The sequence below is a fragment of the Beta vulgaris genome, chromosome 5 (assembly GCF_026745355.1).
Source record: "Beta vulgaris subsp. vulgaris cultivar EL10 chromosome 5, EL10.2, whole genome shotgun sequence".
Lineage (NCBI taxonomy): Eukaryota > Viridiplantae > Streptophyta > Magnoliopsida > Caryophyllales > Amaranthaceae > Beta > Beta vulgaris.
In genome coordinates, this window is record NC_079206.1 from 32,245,128 (window position 1) to 32,265,306 (window position 20,179).

The 20,179-nt window shown below is 38.2% G+C and overlaps 3 protein-coding genes across 11 annotated transcripts in view; 1 reads left to right on the forward strand and 2 right to left on the reverse strand.

Annotated features, from left to right (window-relative positions):
- The window catches only part of LOC104893754 (uncharacterized), a 29,454-nt gene extending 22,174 nt beyond the window's left edge, over positions 1–7,280 (reverse strand). Inside the window, exons 1-3 of one of the 3 annotated variants that reach the window (XM_010679889.4) lie at positions 7,019–7,280; positions 3,910–4,041; positions 565–812 (exon numbers count right to left, since the gene is read on the reverse strand). In XM_010679889.4, the coding sequence (XP_010678191.1) occupies positions 565–812; positions 3,910–3,988 (327 nt within the window). In that variant the 5' untranslated portion in view covers positions 3,989–4,041; positions 7,019–7,280. Of the gene's footprint in view, positions 1–564; positions 813–3,909; positions 4,042–6,994 lie in introns of all 3 variants that reach the window. The other 2 variants (XM_010679888.4, XM_010679886.4) reach the window with 2 other exon arrangements.
- A 1,145-nt stretch (positions 7,281–8,425) lies between these two features.
- LOC125497509 (uncharacterized) lies at positions 8,426–11,389 on the forward strand. Of its 7 annotated transcripts, XM_048644614.2 has the most exons (4): positions 8,426–9,571; positions 10,188–10,252; positions 10,478–10,549; positions 10,890–11,389. In XM_048644614.2, the coding sequence occupies exons 1-4, from the start codon at positions 9,535–9,537 to the stop codon at positions 10,989–10,991; spliced, it is 276 nt and encodes a 91-aa protein (XP_048500571.1). In that variant the 5' UTR covers positions 8,426–9,534; the 3' UTR covers positions 10,992–11,389. The 7 variants fall into 7 exon arrangements, 3 of the variants coding, with proteins under 3 accessions (XP_048500571.1, XP_048500570.1, XP_048500569.1); XR_008969434.1 differs by lacking the exon at positions 10,890–11,389 and having other exon boundaries at positions 8,426–8,892; positions 9,509–9,571; positions 10,188–10,849; XM_048644613.2 differs by lacking the exon at positions 10,890–11,389 and having other exon boundaries at positions 10,478–10,856.
- Positions 11,390–18,507: 7,118 nt separating this feature from the next.
- On the reverse strand, positions 18,508–19,335 carry LOC104893789 (uncharacterized). The gene has a single exon (XM_010679926.1). The coding sequence runs from the start codon at positions 19,333–19,335 to the stop codon at positions 18,508–18,510; it is 828 nt and encodes a 275-aa protein (XP_010678228.1).
- Between the last annotated feature and the right edge of the window lie 844 nt (positions 19,336–20,179).

Genomic DNA, 20,179 nt, shown 5'->3' on the forward strand with positions numbered 1-20,179 from the left:
GTGAAACTTAATAGATACAATCATTTATACTTCCAGTGCTTCACAATACTTGCAATCATTTGACTTTCACGCTTGTCAATGCACATCTTTGATCATTAAACTCTCTATTTACCAATTAGTACAAATTATAAAAAGTTGTTATTAGAAGAATATATAATGAGACTAATCCAACATCTTAACTAATAGATTTGTTGTTTTATATATTATAAGAAATTATTGTCAAAGTTAATAGATGAATAGCGCAAAAGTCAAACGGTTGCAAGTATTAAGAAACGGAGGAAATATTTCATAACATGACAATTTTAGAGTAACAGGATTTGGAGAGAAGTCAGATATAGCATAGAAAGCAAGTCCAAGTTGCTATGGCATGTTAATGCAGAAGTACACTTTGGTCCCAAGAGTAGTTCACATGACTAATAAATTAATAAAATAGAACATTATAATTATGTGTGTGTGAACAGTGAGCACAGTTAACAAAAGAATAAAGAAGCAATGTGTATGTGGGTTCGTGTTTGCCAAAATCACCAATGATATTTTCACAATGCTATTAAATCTAGCACTAACCAGTCTCGTTGCTGCTTTCTTTCCACTGTCACCACCACTATCATAGACATGCTTGAGCGCAGCTGGAAGGACTTTCCAGAACTCGTTCACATATTCACCACCCTTTCGTCGGCTATTTTGCAAGATATCATTTGCAAGATAAAGAAAAGAAACACATTGCTCTTTTTGAGATGAGTTGAACAATTGCTCCCATGTTTCAACTATCTGCCTTGCTTTCTTCCGGTGGGAGATACACCAACGGGACAATGCTGATCTCTTGTTAATAGAAACAGGATGCACATCACAGTACCAGCATCAAGAAGGGCAAAAGGTGAGGAAGACTATGAAAGCAGCACTTACATTTGCTCCATATGAAATTCCAGTGACTCCTAAATTCTACCAAGAGAGCCTAAAAAAATTTTATTTCATAATTAATATTCTGCTTCTACAGCACCGGGGACACTCAATCAAAGGGGCAAGTCTTAACCATATTTACAGCTCACCAGCTTTAACTTTGTGAGGCACTTTCGTCTACAAAAACTATGCCAACAGGAACAGCTCTAGCATAAATCAGAGGCAACAAATTGAAAGTAATATATGCTCAGAACTTTTAACATGAACACCCGTACCATTAACAACCGAGTGTGGCTCAATGGAGGTTTCAAATTATGACAAACAAGCAAAAATGTAAAAAATAAATGCATCTTTCTACTAACGGAAACTCCTAGACACAGAACTTGCCTTCAGAAGAGACTTTTAGCAATAGAAATTGGGGCAGTACACAAGGGACCAAGCTGAGCAAAAACCTGAGAAAATTGGAAGTCAACTCGACATATAGCTCTCAAACTTAAATTTGAACGTATTGTTCAGCAAGGGAAACAGAGACAAACTAAGAAGAGAACTTCCATGCACTCACATACCTAAAATTAATCTTAGCCACAAAATCCAACCCAACCTGCATTTTCAAGGAACTTATTTCTCCAAAACTAAGTCAAAAACACAATTCTAGCATAAACCGTGAGGGAAAATACACCAGCTAGCAATTTTTTTAGACACCTTTAACTATACAAAGCTATGATACAGTTGCAAACCTATTTTCGAACCAGTAAATGATTAATAGATCTCTCTTTACCCTATAACGAACAGTCCCTTGTAATTTGTTTTTGTCCATCTAGCCACTGTAGCAGGAGTTTTGAATGAAGAAAGAAAAGAGAATATGATGTAAGAAATGAAAGCTTACATCAAACATTTACTCACGTAATCCAAAATGGGACTCCTACAGGAACATCTAGATGACTGAAGGCAACAATACAAGAGAATACCTGGGTACATAAACCAATGTCATTATTAAATTGCACCAGTAGCAGTGTGCTTAAGGCTACACTAAGACATGTCAGGTATAAAGCCAAAAGCAGCGATGGCAACAAGGTTGTATCACATAATAACACACACAAAAAAAGTACCATCAACCAATAGAAAAGGTCAAAACATACAGGAATGCTCATACTTTTCATATTATCAACCAACTCTATTATGTATTGCCTATTGGGCACTACCTCACTCCAAGTCCACACCCTACTAGCAGCACTATAAGAATATCCAAATCCATTACCATGCCCAACCCTTTGTAATCATTCCTCTTGTAATCATCAAACTACTCCATCACAAAATGGCTGCTTCCCTTCACACTTCAACAAAAGCACTCTGACCTGAAAAGGTACGTATTTTATGTTCAGTGTTTGTGCTACTGTTTAACAATGCTTCTTTATCTTGTTTATTGAAGCTATCCTTTTATTCTACTTGATTCAAGTGAAAGCAAAAGTCTTCTTTTGCAATTGTTCATTTTTGCAATAAAATTTTGTGAAAAACTACCTAATAGTTATCACTTTTTTAAAACAACTACATATTATCAAGTTTTTGTTGAACTAGCACTACCAAATGCTGCAAAGTGTTAGCTAATTCCTCTTATGTTTTTCAAAATAAACTTACCCTCCCTCTATCTCCTTATGTTAGCCCCAGTCACTTCATTTCACTTTTTAAGAGTAATGTTGTATGACCTTTCAAAAAAAAAGAGTAATGTTGTATGCATAAATTTTTTGTCCTTCTGCGAATGTATTTAGGATGATCGAGTAGAGAGAGATTATGCCATATAATATTCAAAAGCACAGTCGAACAGCATAACCTACAAAGCATGTGACTAAGTAGATCTGACACAGGATCACCCAGAAAACTAGAATGAACATGCATAATCAAGATGTAGATCTAAAATAGAGAAATCCAGAAGAAATTCATGGATGAACACCAAACTCAGGCACTTTGATATATTGATAAATCCGAATATTTTCTTGAACTTTTTGTTGAAAAAAACAAATGCAGAGAGAGGGAAGGGGGGGGAGAGAGACATGATGAATGAAGAGAGAGAGAAGGTTCATTAAAAGATGGAGAAAGTGTTCAAATCTAGTGGGTCCATATTTGGGTAATAATTGTAATATTTAATAAAGCAATTTGGTGTAAATAATAGTGGGATAATGCGGGTTAAAGTGTGGGGATATTTTAACTTTTTGATAGGAATAGGGTAATTTTTAAGAGACATACAATTATGGAATTTGGGATAGACGAAAGGGGACGGAGTACATAGCTCACAAGGTGGTCTCTCATAGATCTATCTGATCACTCTGGCAAATCTATTATAACATCAAAACATAACACAAATGCATTGTGCTCACAAGACAATTATGCATCAATTAAGTGGCCCATCCTTCTCCAAGTCCAAACAAAGGGGACAACCACATTTCTCCAACCTCATGGAAAACCTCAATAACTAGACCCTAAAGGGCATTACTTAGAAGGATTATCTCCGGTGGTAAGTCATAAGATGACAAAATCCCAATAAGGAAGGCTCTCCAAGACAATAGGTTCGAATCAAATTATCAATCCAGGAGACATTAAAAGATTGTGAGTGATGGCTGTAGAAAAAATAATGGGGAAACTGAAATCCCAAAGAGGGGGAAAATGGGTGAACTGAGAGAAAGGGAATGGAAAAAGAGTGAACCGAACAACTGCAGAGGGGATGGAAAAAGAGTGAACCAAACAACTGCAGCGGGAATAGAGGTAAACAATTCCCTTTCCCTTTTGTGGATACCCTCAATCAAACAGCCCTTTAAGTCATTAACACTACCAGCATTTATTACCATCTAACTAATGGGTCACAGAATCACTAAACAAAATAAAAAGATGCTCAGGCTGACAGCATATAACTAAACAAAATAAAAGATGCTCAGGCTGACAGGCATATAAGTAGAAGAAGAATAACCCAGTCAAACTATGTCCATATATTCAACTAGAAAATAATTTTCAGAAGGATACACTCTATACTTTGTTGTGAGTTGTTTAGTTTAGACAGCTTCTCAGCTAACAAAGTTGCGTCAAAAACTTCATTGCTCATGTTGCCACCTTCAAATCCTTCTCTCGCAAATATCTTGGTTGCAAGCACTACAGCTGATTAAGAACAGGTAGCACAAACATTAGTAGTCTATAAGTACCAAGGTAGCTGCAAGTGGACAGCTGAAAAGATGCGCATGTACATATCAAAAAGCCGTTTTCTCCAAGAAATAATAACATTTTGCAAAATTAGCACCAAGAGACCTCTAAAAGAAAGCTAACTAAAATATATCATCTCACTTAAGGTGATATTGCAGCACACCAACCTGGTACTAGACACCTCATCACCTACAAAAGGAGAGGCAGGTAGAGACTCTTGGAGCTGGCGATGCCATTCAAGGTCAAGGTGAGTGTAAATATGTTCATTTAAAGTTGCAAAGAATAGAGATTATTGAAGATTACTTGCCTCCTGAGGTAGAAAATTCTGATTTAATTTTGGGAAGACAATGGTTGGAGAAGTTGGACCAACAACTGGAAAACCCAAACCTTAGAATTCAATGTTGGGACTGATGTGATAACTCTCAAAGGGGACTCATCTTTGGGTAGAACCCTCATACCCTTTAAAAACATGCTAAGAACCTTAGTGGAGGGAGGTGGAGGATATTTGGTAGAATTGAACCGGGTGGAGGGAGACAAAACGACCAGGCAACCTCACATTCCCCAATTCTTACAGCAAGTTATACGAACCCATAAGGAAGTTTTTTATTCACCTAGTGGGCTGCCACCTTACAGGGGACATGAGCATGCTATACTATTGAAGGAAGGATGTGATCCAGTAAGTGTTCGCCCCTATATATACCCTCAGATCCAAAAGAATGAAATTGAGAACCTTATTCAGGACATGCTTTAGGCTGGCCTTATTAGACCCTCAAACAGCCCCTTTTCAAGCCTTGTGCTCTTGGTGAAGAAGAAGGATGGAAGTTGGCGGTTTTGTGTGGACTATCGAGCATTGAACAAATCTAGTGTACCCCATTAATACCCCATCCCCATCATTGATGAACTCAGAGGAGCCACAGTGTTCACCAAGCTTGACTTGAAGTCGGGCTATCACCAAATAAGAATGAAACCAGGGGAGAACCTAAGACCGCTTTTAGAACCTACCAAGGTCACTATGAATTCCTGGTGATGCCTTTTGGCCTCACGATTGCCCTGGCCACTTTCCAATCTCTCATGAATAATGTGTTTAAAGTTTAAAACCTATCTCAATAAATTTGCATTGGTATTCTTTGATGACATTCTTGTCTATAGCCCTACCCATGAAACCCACCAACAACACCTTTCCACAGTCTCTACAAACTCTAGCTCATCACCACCTTTTTGCTAACCTCCAAAAGTGTGATTTTGGCAGATGTGAAATTTCTTACCTTGGTCATATCATCTCAGCTATTGGTGGCAGTAGACCAAGACAAAATCGAAGCCATGACCTCATGGCCCCTCCACAAAACCTCAAGGAACTAAGAGGCTTCCTAGGCCTCACGGGCTATTATAGAAAATTTGTGGCAGGATACGCCAAAATTGCTAACCACCTCATGCAACTCCTTAACAAAGATAACTTTAATTGGACCCAAGAAGCCACCCTTGCCTAGAAAACGTAAAACTAGCCATGACCACTGTTCCTATTTTGCCCTTCCGGATTTTTCCAAGACTTTCACGGTGGAAAATAATGCTTACAGTTATGGCCTAACGGTTGTCCTCTCTCAGGAGAATCATCCTATTGCTTACTGTAGTCAAACCTTGGAGCCTAGGGCCAAGCTCCAAGTTTATTTATGAAAAGGAGTTGATGGCCATTATGCTAGTTGTGCTCAAGTGGGGGCATTATCTGTTGGGTAGGAGGTTCATCATAAAAAGGACCAGCAGAGCCTCAAGTTTTTAATGGAGCAGAGGGAGATTGGGCCAGAATATCAGAGATGGTTGAGCAAATTATTGGGCTTTAAGTTTGACATTAGCTACAGGTTAGGCATCACCAATACTATAGCTGATGCCTTATCCAGACACATGAGCTCAGGACATGAGTGTAATACACTGGGTACAACTTGCAGATTTGCACGAGATCACTGGTTACCCCAGATTCAGCAAGATACCTTTGTGAAGCAAGTCACCCTGGAAGGCAAACCCACCCCAAAGGCGTACATGCTTAAGGAGTGAAATTGAAAATGAATTGTGAAAATGATGTGGAGGAGAGAGGAGGATGAAGTAATTTGTTGGGTCATTGCTAAGGATGCTCTTAAGACTCTAAGATTCATTGTTGTTAACAAATACTCATAAACTCGGTGAAAGCGTGGGTAAGAGCTTCATAAGCTTGTTTGATATATTCGTAGAATACCAGTAACCTCCTGTGATGTTTAACTAATGTAAGTTTGCAAATAGTTTAATCATGCAGCTTGCATGGTAATTTACATATAGTACTGTGCTTAACCTTAAAAATTGTACCCTCCATGTAACTCAGTCAACATTGTTATTTTCCTATTTGACTAAAAATTTCCATATCCTTCAGCACGACTATCAAATCATTCAAAATTCAAAACAAGATACTTGCATGACTTTAAGCTTAATTACAAATTCAGGCTCCATTTTTTTCCCATCTTCGGTTGTTTGGTTGGATAAGGGTCTCTAAAAGGAACACTAAGGTGGAAAAGAATTTTGTCATCCCTTTGTAAACATTTTCCTCCACTCCATCTTTCACGACATCTCTATTTTCCCCTTTTTAGCTTAATAGTTTTCGATCATACCAAACAAAGGAAAACTAATATTTATTTGCGTTTTCCATCAAACCAAACGGACACTCAGGTTTCACAATCAACAAATGATAGGAAGTTTTCATGTCCTAAAAGTTAGGAAACAAAAATACTATACACAAACTCCAATGCTTGCCTTAATTCATTTTACATCCCTAACTGACCAACTTCAATGCTCCTAACTTATACAGCTGCTTAATAACGCTAACCACAATCCGAACAGTGAATAATATTTATAAAAATTAAACTCAAATAATGAAGTGCTTAATACTTACAAAGTAAATTAGTACAAAACAAACCTTCAATCTTTTGGAATCGTCGAAAAAATCCTCAATTTCTTCAGTCCGAAAGTAACTTGAATTGATGCTGGAATTTCGAATTCAACTTTTGAGATAATGAACAAAATTGGAATTGGTGTATTTCAATGTAGACTGTAATATCTACTATGTATAGAGAGAGAGGGAATTTTCGTTGTAATCGATTCGAGGGTTAGCCAAATCCTCTACTTCTTTTGTATGTTTCTTTTTCTTTTTCTTTTTCTTTTTTCTCTATCCCTCCCCTCTAAGCTAAAATTTTGTGGGGGCTACGGGCTATTTTCTCGAGAGTCGCAAATTAGATGGTAGACGCGGATCTATCATGACTCATGAAAATGGTAGATACGGTCTATAATAAATATTTGTAATTGTGCAATGAATATTTGAGGGACCCACCTCAATTTATATTTCCTCAAACATACCAATATTTTGATTTACTTCAAAATTATGTTGTTTACGAATTTTCAGAATTCCAAATTGTTGCTGTTTTTCAAAACTCAAAATTCAAATATGTTTCAATCTACTATTGCATTTCTCACTTTAGTCAACCTGCTATTGATTCAAATTGTAAGTTTGTTCATCCAAGTTCTTCAAAATGTTGTTTCAAATCAATTATATGTTCATTGTGATGAATATTTATGTTGTCATTATTATTCTTTGCAATGTAAAAATATGTTTATGCAATAAACAATATACTATCTATAACGAATAACCCAACTGAGTAGTTATAAATAAATAATTACAAAAGATGTAGTAAAGATAGAAATATAACCAAAATATTATAGTATATCTCATATGAACACCAAGGTCTTACAAAAGAACATTTATTACTAACTAAACATTATTAAGTTCATCTAGAATATATTCTTGCTATTGAGCTTCTTCCCGTTCTTGATTGATTTGATTTGTGAGATTTTGAAACCGTAACGTATCATTAGTTGTCCGAACTAGACGAATTGAACTGATAAAAGAAAGAAAGAAGCAGTAATTAAAATAAAAAATTATCAAGTTTATAATACAATAAACATAATCTTTCAGACATACAATTAACACATTATAATAATATAATGAGCATGCTTCTAGACACACAATAAATATTTGATCAAATATAAAAAGCATGTGACTAAAATGATTTTAGTGAATGCATGTTTGTAATACAATGAACATTTGCTTAAAAATGTGCACATTGTACTTGTAAATATTACAATAAACATTATATAATCATACAAATAACATTTGAACAAATATCAAACATTTGTAGACAAATATATGATGATTAACCCATCATTAATTCATATCCTTTTATTGAATATATTACAAACCCATAATAAACATATGACTGAAATGCAATGAACATCTGACTAACATGTATTTCAGCGAACATATCACAACAAGAATCCGCGATTTTAGCGTCTGAATTTACCATCCGGTCCTATCAGACGCAAATTAGCGTCCGTTTTTGTAAATTTAGCATCTGTCTTTGAACGGACGCTAATTAGCGTCCGTTTTTGTAAAATTAGCGTCCGTCTATGAAATGGACGCTAATTAGCGTCCGTTAAACAAGTTTACCGTCTAACATAACGGACGGTATTCAATGGTCATAAAGAAAAACACGACCCACCTTATTTCCAACCCTATCTCTATCTATCCTTGTTCTCTCACCTCACATCACAATTCACAACCTCCTGTTTCTTCGTCTTCTTTCTCGCTCTTCTTTTCTTCAATGCTGCGCTATTTTATTCTCTGATTTGAAGGAGGTCCGTCGACGGTATTCAATGGTCCGCTACCACACTTTCTCTGATTTGAAGGAGGTTCGATCGATTTCTGAGCCAATCCTTGTCGCAGGTTTTCGTTTTAGGGTTAGTGATTTTTTTGGGTTTTTTTATGTTGGTTGTTTCAGATCTAGTTTTTTTGTTAATTTCTCAATTCTCCTTCAAAACCCCATATTTATCCTCTCTTGTTTTCGTTAATTTCGTATGTTTTTCGTTAATTTTTGTTAATTTCGTGTGTTTTTTTCGTTTTCTCGATTTTTATTTATCCTCTCTTTTTCGATTTTTTTTCAGATCTGGTTTTTTCTTGATTTTTTCGTTGGGTTTTTTTCCTAATTATTTCTAGGTTTTTTCTTCTTCTCATCAGATTTGGGGTTTTTTTGGGGATTATATATGATTTTGTGTTGAATTTTTAATCTGGTGGACTATCTGGTGTTTTGATCTGCTTACGGAAGTTGTTTCGGTGAGGTTTCGGGGATGGCGGTTTCGTCGGCGTTTCGGGGGTGTGGTGTTGGTTGGGGTTTCGGGGGGAGGGGGTTAGTCGGGGTTCAATGTTTGTTTTGGGGAAGAGGGTCGTTGTTCGTTTGACATTGTAAGGTTAACCTTTGAGCAAGACAGTTGTGTAACTTAAGAAACGGTATCGTTTTCCTCTTCTTCCGCCGTTCATTTTCTAGATTTTTCTGCAAATGTTCTCAACTTCCTGTAGAATACACTAAAGCCTTCTCAAGAAGGATGGAAATGGCGGCCCTTAAACCCCATCATCGCATTGGTCAGTTTTAGCACTAATTTTCTTCTTTTGTGTAGCAGCAAATTTTGGGATTTGTATAAAGTTTGGTACTTTATTTTATTGGAGATTTTAGTTATAGAATTGTTCGTTTAATTGCATGATTACACCATTCAGTGTAGGGAATTTTGTATAATTCTGTATTGTTTAATTATGTTTACATATGTGGTAATGTTAGAAAGATTGAAAGACTGAGTTATATTGTTAAGGTGTATTTTCTTTTAAATTTGAATTTGATTTAGAATTAGAATTAGCTTAGATGTGTTGTAAATGAGTGACTTAAGCTGAGTTTAGGTAAGTTCGGATAAGGCCTTGTTCTTTTGGACTTATTTTCAGTTGCGTTCATTTCATTTAACTCTCTTTATTACAGTTTCTCTCGGTTCAGTTCAGTTTTTGTGAGTCTAAAAGAATGGGGATTAAGTCTAGATATGTTCAGATAAGTCAAATTTAGTTGCATAGAACCCGTCCTTAGGAAACAAGAAATATAGGAAGCTTGGTAGTTTAAGTACTTGGAGATGTTAAGCTTGATGCTTGTGTTGATTCGGTTTTAGTGTAGAACTGAGTTGAGCTTAGGAGCATACATCTTTTCTCTTACAAGCAGTTAAACTATCGGGACAAGTTTCATCTTGCTATGCCATGATGAAATGCATCCACTACGGCCATGAGGTACTCTTTTATTTCTCTCTGCCTTCCCTCTGTTTCTTGCTTGCTTTATCAACAGTTGTGTATTTTCTCTTTCTTTTTTTTATTTTGGGTTAGGTAGATTCTAGAACGAAACCCCTCGCTTTCTTCATCAAAAATACCTGTCACAAATAATTAAGGAGTTATGATGATTAAATGCTTCACTTCAAATGATTGTATTGGGTTTAAGTTTATGTTCTTCTGATATAGATTGTGGCCTTGGCTAATTTGTTGCCTGTGGATGATTCAATCGACGAATTGGACAGCTATATGTATCAAACTGTAAGTTTTTTTACTTTACTTTACACAGATACCTCATCATACTTCATGTGCTCTTACCTTAGCTGCTATTTTTATGAGAGTCGTGAAACCTTTCTGTTGGACTCTAAGTGCAAAGAAACTTTGTCAACATTCAGATTGCCTTCCTTATCATGAGGCCATTACACCGTGGAGTTACTATTCAAATCGGTGGTAGTGTTTTCTCTTGATAAGAAACCTCTATCAAAATGTCATCTATGACTTCAAGTTTTATCTGCTTCTGCAACAAATCTGTGAGAAAAACCATTGATCTATTTTGTTTTCTTCTCATTATTTAGTGAAAACTTGCTCAATACTGCTACAGGTTACAAACATGTATGCTGTAAGCAGTCGATACGGCACTCTAGAAGACTTTAAGCGCTTGGTTGATGAAGCTCATGGTTGTTCTCCATTCACTGCAGTATAAGCAAATAAGCCTTATTCTTTCTTATGTGAATTTTCGAAGAACTTGATAAAATATATTGACTTTGATCTATATTCTTGAGGTCGATGAAATCTAAGCCTATTTTGATTGAGGACTCACCACTCAACCAGTGAGGCAGTGACCAATTTCTATAGACGTCAATCCCAATTATTTTTCATTCGCTTTTGGGGATAAAAATGGTCATTGGTGGTGCACAAGGTACCTCTATGAATATGTAATTATATGAGATTTGTATTAGATTTTTGTTCTGAAGTTTAAAGTGTATATGTAATTATATGAGATTTGTATTAGATTTTGTTTGAAGTATACTAGAATTTACTTCTAGAATTATATTTTCACTTGTAATGACATTTATTATCAATAATAATTGAATTGATTAATTTGTTTTAATAAAAGAAGTATGGTATTTGCATCATTCCATATCTTATTACATTTAATATTAATTAATTAAAAGCAAAAAGCTATTACATTTAATACTAGTTAACCAAAAGCAAAAAAAAAAAAAAAAAAAAAAAAAAAAAAAGGAAGTGCAAATGCGTACTAAAAGCAAGAAAGGAAGTGCAAATACGCTGAAAGGAAGTGCAAATACGCTGACAAAACGGTCGCTAATTAGCGACTACCAAGGACACGGTCGCTAATTAGCGACTGCCCAGGCGGTCGCTAATTAGCGTCTGTTGTAGACGGTCGCTAATTAGCGACCGCTTTGTCGGTCGCTAATTAGCGTCAGCAGCTGAAAACGGTCGCTAATTAGCGACTGCGTAGGAAACGGTCGCTAAATTCGAAATGTCGGTCGCTAATTATTTAGCGTCCGCTTCACGGACGCTATTTGGAGAATTAGCGACCAAGGGTTTTGCATCGGCCATTTAGCGTCCGTTGGCGGACGCTAATATATTTAGCGTACGATTCCGCGTTTTTAGCGTCTGATTTTTGCGGACGCTAAAGGCTGACATTCATGTTGTGTATACTAATAGGACAACGAACAAATGCCATAATTCATGATGTTAATGAATTAATATGTGTCAAACACACACTAAATATATGAATAAATGTACCTAACATCTGAACAAATATATAATAAGCATATGGCTAAATACGATAAACATATGACCAACACGAATTCAATGAGTACATTATAATAATACAACGAACCTATATTTACAGTACAATGAACATTACATGGTTTTTGCTGCCTTTTTTCCTGATGTCGAACTCGTTCACCCCCTACATTCACTGGGCTCTCTTATTCGTTCATTGGGACATCAATTGCAAGGAAGTTTTCATTTTTTCACAAACTACCATCAGATCTTTACCGGAAAAGAGGGAAAAAATAAGAAACAAAAGTGCAAAATGTAAAAAATGTTACTTTTTTCTTATCAAATGCATAGATCTAGTACCTTATATTGTCGTTTTTTCTTTGCAACTTGTGTGCAAGAAAATGAAGAATTTGAAGAGTTTGATGAGATAGGTTAGAGAGAACTTGAAGAGATGTTGGAGTATTTGGGAAGAAGAGAGAGAAAGTCTCTCAAAATTTGTGTGGGAAAATGAAAATAATGAATTTGAAAAATAGGTTTTATGTTTTTTAGTGTTCATTGGAGATTCAAAGATGTTCATTGTAGATCGATGTTCCTTAGAGAATAATTTTTGTACATTGAATTCACGGTCCAATTAACGAGCGTGCATTTTATGTATTTTGGGCTGCGTTTTGTCCCGTGTCTACCATCCTTGTAATACCCCGAATTTTCAAAAGTTATTTTATTATTTATTAAGGTTTAGTATTATTCCTACTTAAATTTATTTTATGATAATGAGATTTTATGTGATAATTACGTTTATTAAAAATAATGATTTCATTTAGTTTTGATTTATTTAATAAGTTTAAAATAAATCATTTACTTGTTTTATTATTCATTTCATTATTTCTAAATTAATTAAACTCTTTACTTTTGGTTGTGGTATTCTGTAGTCTTGTACATATTGTCCATTCAAGTTGTCCATCCATTCTTAGCAATCCAAAGCCCAAATGCCAAGTCCATACCCATATGTCTTTTGCCAAAAAGAAAAGTTAAAATAAAAAAATAAAAAAAAGGAAAATGAAAAGGGAGGAAAAACGTGATTCACTCATCATCTTCCTCCCCATTCTTCGTCTGATTTACAGCATAAATGAGTCAAGATTGTCAACAATTCACAGCCCTTGTCAGTAAAGATTTGAATTTCAATCCACAAACCAGATTTAGGGGTAAATATTCAAAGGCTAAACACCATGGCCCTCACACCTCACTTCCACCATTAATGGAGCTTGACCAAGCTCAAAATTTCTGACCAAATTCCTCTATAAATACTGAATTTCACTCACCATATTACTGAAGCAAATAATGTCAAAAGGTTTACTTCCATTCATTTCTTTCTTCCTTAATTTCTGAATTTTGTTTTGAAAGTTAAAAATTAAAATTTCAATCCATAAACAACCTCCCCTAATTCTTTGAACTGCCGGAAACCACCAAGCTCTGCTGTCGCCTTTAACCCGCGACTTTTCTTTGCGGCCTCTGTCGCGTCCAACCACCGCGAACCACCACCTAACCCTCAAACCCATCCTACTTTGCGGCACCTCTACAGCGCCCTGCTGCCAGCCTTGCGACCCGCGCCAAGCCTTTTTCGCGGCACCTGCTCTCCGGCCGGCGAACCGAACCAACACCACCTTCCTCATTCACCTCCCCTGCTTCGGCCTCCTCTGTCCTTCCTCCCTTATTTTTTTGAGGGGAAACACGAACACCAATATATTAAATCAAGTCCACGCCCCCAAAGTAATCAGACTTGGGGGAAAAGAGTCAAACCATATAATCTCGTCCCCAGAAGGACACACCCAACGAGCTAACAAATGGGCTATAGCATTGCCCGCCCGTTTAACATGAGTAATAGAAAAAGACTCCACACGATCAGCTAAAAAAGTGATATCAGAAAAAATGCGAAAAATAGGAGTGGCACCTAAACGTCTATTCTTAACAGCATTAACAACCAACAAAGAGTCCCCTTCGAGGACTACCCGCCCGTAGCCCAATCTAGCAGCCAACTCTATGCCGTAACGGGCTCCCATTGCCTTAACTACGCTTGCCTCCCAGCTAGCCTCCACGCACTTAACACCAAGAGCAAGAATATGACCATGGTGATCTCTACATACCACTCCAAGACCCACTTCACCCATTGCACTTATATGAGCATCAAAATTTATTTTAACCCATCTCTCCACTGGAGGACTCCATCCCAAAACCATCAAATTCGAAGAGGACGGAGGTTTAAACACCTTCTCTGCATACTCCCTGTAATCGGACACAAGCTTCACAAAGCTACATCCAACTCACACAGCATCCAGTTCTTCATGCTCAAACACAAACTTATTTCGACAGTACCACGCAACCCATGTCAAAGCACAAAAAAGTCGCATCTCCTCACCATCCCCACGCGACTTAAACCATTCAAATCGATCCGCAAATGATGTTGATGGAGCATCGGGCAGCAGGGAACCCCATTCACTCGCGCTCCATAGCTGTTGTGCAAAGGTACATTCAAAGAAGGCATGGATGATGGATTCTTTAGCATCGTTACAAACCGGGCATTGGCTAGACAAAGCAACATGACGCAAGGCTAGCCGTTCTTTTACCGCCAAACTTCCTTTGCACGCCCTCCAAAGAAAGTGGTTTAATTTCGGTGGACCCTCCACCCTCCACACCCCTCTCCACAAATCAGTCCCCCTTGCGCCAAACTGAAGATCCCAGGTACGAACGTGCCCATGCGGGCCAGCCAATAACAAGAGCGCATCGTGAAAATCCCATCGCGGGCTGGCCACTAAAATTGTGAGTCCCGCGGCCAAAATCTCGACAGTGGAATATTGAGAACACGCCCCCATTCTTCTTCGACGAAAACTTGTTTAACCAAGTTGACATTCTACCCCCCACCATGAAAGTCAATGAGATCACTTATACGAAGATCCGGATCACTCTCGGGTCTTATAGTGGGAACAAAATGGTTGCCTTCACCCCACATTCGTGCGCTTTCCCAAACTCGAAAACTCGTGTCGTCCCCTACACACCATTTAAGCCCTTCAAGCAACAAAGATTTTGGTCCCCATATACTTCTCCAAGTGAAACTAGGATTATGGCCACGCAGGGTCTCCAAAACCTCCGAATTCTTATAGTAACGAGTCTTCAACAAAGAGTGAAGCAAAGAAGACTCACCGTGGTATGCTTGTTTAGCTAGGAGGGCCTGATTGAAACAATGTAAGTCACGGAAGCCGAGCCCCCCCCCCCCCCCCCATTGACTTAAGTAGACAAAGAGATGATCAACCGTGCCAGTGAAGTTTCCGTTCACCACCCTTAGCACCCCACCAAAAACGGGCAAGCAAAGAATTAATTTCATCGACAAGTCCAGTAGGGAAGCAAAATACACTAATCATGTAAGTAGGGATAGCTTGAACCACAACTTTTATCAAAATTTCCTTCCCGGCACGGGACAATAATTTCTCCTTCCACCCTTAAATAATCTTCCATATTCTCTCCTTTATGCAGGCAAATGTAGCTTTTTTCGATCTACCGATAACAGTAGGCAACCCCAAATACTTGTCATGTCTCTCCACTTCCTTCACCCCAAGGATCTGTGTAATTTCATTGCGTCGACCCCGATCCACACTCTTACTAAAGACAACTTCTGTTTTGCTTAGATTAACTTTCTGACCAGATGCTTTCTCATATTTACTGATAATATCAGCCACCATAGAGCATTCTTGCACATAAGCTTTCGAGAACAAGATACTATCATCTGCAAAGAAAAGATGTGAAACCATCGGGGCCCCCTACAGATCTTAGCACCATGAATAGTGTTCTCTTCAACAGCCTTAGAGATAAGAGTAGAAAAAGCATCAGCACACAATAAAAATAAATAGGGAGAGACCGGATCCCCCTGACGTAGTCCCCTAGATGGAGAGAGAGAGCCCTGCACACCCCCATTTATTTTGAAAGTGAAAGACACAGATGAAACACATGCCATAATCTTCCCAATCCACTCGTCACAGAACCCCATTTTTCGCATCACCCGCTCCAGAAAACACCATTCGACTCTGTCACATGCTTTGCTCATATCAAGTTTTAACGCACATAAACCCTCTCTATTAGAAAAGGTACTCTTCATAGCATGAAAAATCTCAAAAGCCACTAACGCTTTATCTGTGATCAAACGTTGTGGAACAAAAGCACTCTGGTTAGAGGAGATAATGGATGGTAAAATCACTTTTATTTTATTTGCCACAGTTTTTGAGAGGATTTTGTAGAGCACGTTACAGAGGCTAATAGGCCGAAAGTTTGTCATAGATTTCGGGGAAGCACATTTAGGGATAAGTACTACACAAGTCTGATTAAGCACACCAAGGTCAACACGGCCTCTCCACCAATCTTGCACAAAATCAATAACATTCTTACCCAAAACATGCCAAAATTTCTGATAAAAAAGAGCATGAAACCCATCAATACCTGGTGCTTTGTTCGAATGCATGGAGAAAAGAGCATTACGTACCTCCTCACACGTCGGACACATGCACAGCGCCTCATTCATCTCCCTCGATACACACCTGCGCAGCCCAGCAAGAGCCTCATCAAATCTATCCGGATCAGAAGTGGCAAACAATCCTGCGAAATATTCTTCGACAATTGTCCCAATATCCTCCCTGTCCTCCTTCCACTCTCCCGATGCATCAAAGAGGCCCCCTATAAAATTTCGTTTCTTTCGTTGGCTCGCTTTATGGTGGAAATTAGCCGTATTTTTATCACCGTCCCTCAAATCATTCGTTCTCGCTCGTGCATGCCAGTAGGACTCTTCAAGTTTGTGGATCTCATCCAACTCACTCGACACCGCCTCGCATTGCGCCATAGTATTAGCATACATAGATCTTTGTTGGAGGCTATTAAGCTTACTAAGAGCGTCTTTCTTGCGCTTCTTCAACTGGCCGAAAGTTTTAAGGGCCCAAGCTGTCAGTTTCCCAGATACATTCTCCAACCGCCGCCAAATACCATCTCCACCCCCTTCCCTCCATGCCTCCTCCACAACATTACCACATTCCTCCTTTGAGAGCCATAGTGCTTCAAACTTAAAGAGCTTGTTACCCCTTCTAAACAAGTCATTTATCCCGGTTTTCAACAAGAGAGGTGCATGGTCGGATCGATACCTTGGTAAGTGAAGCACTTCCCATGATGGAAATAAGTTGCACCATTCCTCAACAACAAGCATTCGGTCCAAGCGTTCCTGAACAAGAGTAGAGGGCGAATTCCCCCGCTGCCATGTATACCAACACCCCTTAAAGCCTAAGTCACGAACCCCACAATCATCAATAGCTTCTGAAATCCATCCATCATCTGTTCACTCCGAATTGCACCATCCAGTTTCTCCTCATGGCTAGTTATTTCATTGAAGTCCCCGAAAAAAAGAAAAGGTGAGTCACATTGTTGTTTAAGTTGGCGGACCAGCTGCCAAGTCAAATATTTGTTACCCGCTTCAGGCCACCCATATATTCCGATAGCATTCCAGATAGAAACATTGTTATCATCAAAGACCTCCCCATGAATATGACGAAGAGAGAAAGATTTTACTTGGAAATCCACATTGCGCCACCACATCCCCATACCACCAGAGTTTCCAACACTACTCAGACAAACACCATTAGTAAAGCTACGCCTATTGCGAATCTTCTCAAGCACCTTGTCATCAATCATTGTCTCCATAAGGAAGACAATATCATGCCTATCTCTCCAACACACCGAGTGAAGAGCATTAAATGTCCAAGGGTTGCCCAGTCCCTGACAGTTCCAACTTAATATTTTCATTGCTCTTCGCGGGGTTGGTTAAGACCAACCTCTGCTACTTGAACCATCTCATGATCCTGTAAAGTCACCTTGTGTTTTTTTGTCTCCACCCTACTCCCATCTACACTGTCCGACCCCTCATCCAGTATAGCCTTTCTCTTCCCAGATAACTCGACTCCACCCACCCCCACTAAATTCAGCAGGCAGATGATGTAAAATAGCAGCACTAGAAACAATGCCTTCCATCGGGCTAAACCCAGAAGATATAGGAGATGAAAAGTGGGCATGCATACCTTTTTTCCTACCTTTTTTTTTTTCTTTAATGGGGCTGGGGCCAACCCCACATTAAATAAAGGAACAGTGTCCACATGGTGGGCCATGTACTCCACGTGCAGAACAGAGTCATTATCAGGAACATTAATGTGGGTGGGATTCCCACCACTCACTTGCAAAGCAGTAATAAATGGCGTGGAAATAGGAGACAAGTCCCCCATGGCATCTCCACCCACCTTGTTTGGTTTGTCCCCTATGACATCATCCGGTTATATTCTCTCAGCTCCACTCCCATGCAACTCATCATTTGTGTGTGTGGACTTAAGGGGGACATTCCCTGCCTCGGTCCCAGCACCCAAAAAGGGAGAAATTTTGGAATTTTCTTATTGTAGACCATCATCACCTCTAGCCTCTTTAATCACAAAAAGGGCTTTTCTTCTAGTGGTGATTGCCACCACTTCTTCCTTATTTCGTAGCCTCCCCTTGAGAGGGGACGCCTTCAACCAAGTCCCCCACCCTAGCTCCTGATCATCCTCATCATATGTGGCATCATGACAATCCTTATCACTATGGCCCATGACACCACATCGAAAACAAAAGTTGGGTAGCCTTTCATACTTATATTCAATCGAAGATACCTTGCCATCCTTCCTCCTAATCTTCTGTTTCCTCCGCAATGGTTTGTAGACATTTAACAACACTTTCACCCGGCAAAACTTCTCCAGACCAAGATCATCAAGATCAATATTAAGCACGAGTCCCAGGGAACCCGCTATGGCAGAAACTTCTGTCTTAGAGCGATAGTTAAAAGGCAAATTATAGATCCATACCCAGAAAGGAGAAGAAACGATTACAACTTGTGATGGTTGTTCATTGCCTCGTACTTCCTCCAGTAACAACAACTTTTCATCGAAACACCACGGGCGACCAGCAAGGATTTTCTCCTTGTCTTTCCAATGAAAGAATTGAAAGACAAACAGATTGACACCAATCGAACGGACTATCATACTCCTATTTAGAGCCCAGATCTGGTTCATGGTACGTCTTAAGGCCTCAAGATTCACGGTCCTTTCCGAAACAATTTTTCCTACGAGCATAAGAGAAGTTTTTGCGTCCAGGATTCGATTATCATCACTACCAAGATCAATAACAGTATTCTCGTCTTCTTCTATGTTTAATTTTGAAGATTTTGCGGCTAGATCGTCAGCCATGGTGGCCGGCGAGACCGTCGAAACGGTGAGGCTAGCCAGAGGTACTGGGGGCAAAACCCTATCTCAGAGGAGAAGAGTACTTTTATCATATAATTACTTTAAACTTGCGTTTGATTCATTCCTTCCTCCCTTATTTCGTTCTCTATCTCTCTTGTTTCTCAGTTTTGGAGAAACTCAATCTTTTAATTAAAACTCATTTCTTATTTTCTTTTTAGTTTATTTATGTTTTAAAGTAGTATTATTTTATTTACTTTTATTTTAAAACTAAAACCCATAATTTCCTAGACTAGCCTCCTTAGTTGTATTCTTAGTTAACTTAGTCGTTGATAAACTTGATAAATGTTTCTTAATTTTCTAAAATGAAATAAAGAGTATAATAAAGTTAGTAATTTTACTAGAAATGATTTCATAAATGATTTACTTTGATTTATAACTCTCTTAAAATCATTAAGAATTTCTTTAAGTTATTTGAATTATTGAAATCGTTTATCTTATATACGTAAATAAAAAGAGGTTTTTTAGGAACTAACTTAGATCTCGTTAACATCTATTGTAGACTACGATTTCATAGACGAGGAATATCAAGAGTGCTAATCCGTTCGTGAACTTAACTTTTGTGCACGCGTCATGAGGTAATCTCCGATGTTCATCTAAACATAAATCCCGTTAATGTAAAACGAATTGATTACGTGATTATTATGTGCTTATAAAGATTTATAAGTCTGGTCTATAATAATGGATTATTGACTTAATGCGGATTATGATTACGAATGAAAAAATGGACAACGATTATGGATTTCGATTATGAATCATGCCTATGGACAATGTACGATATGACAAAGAT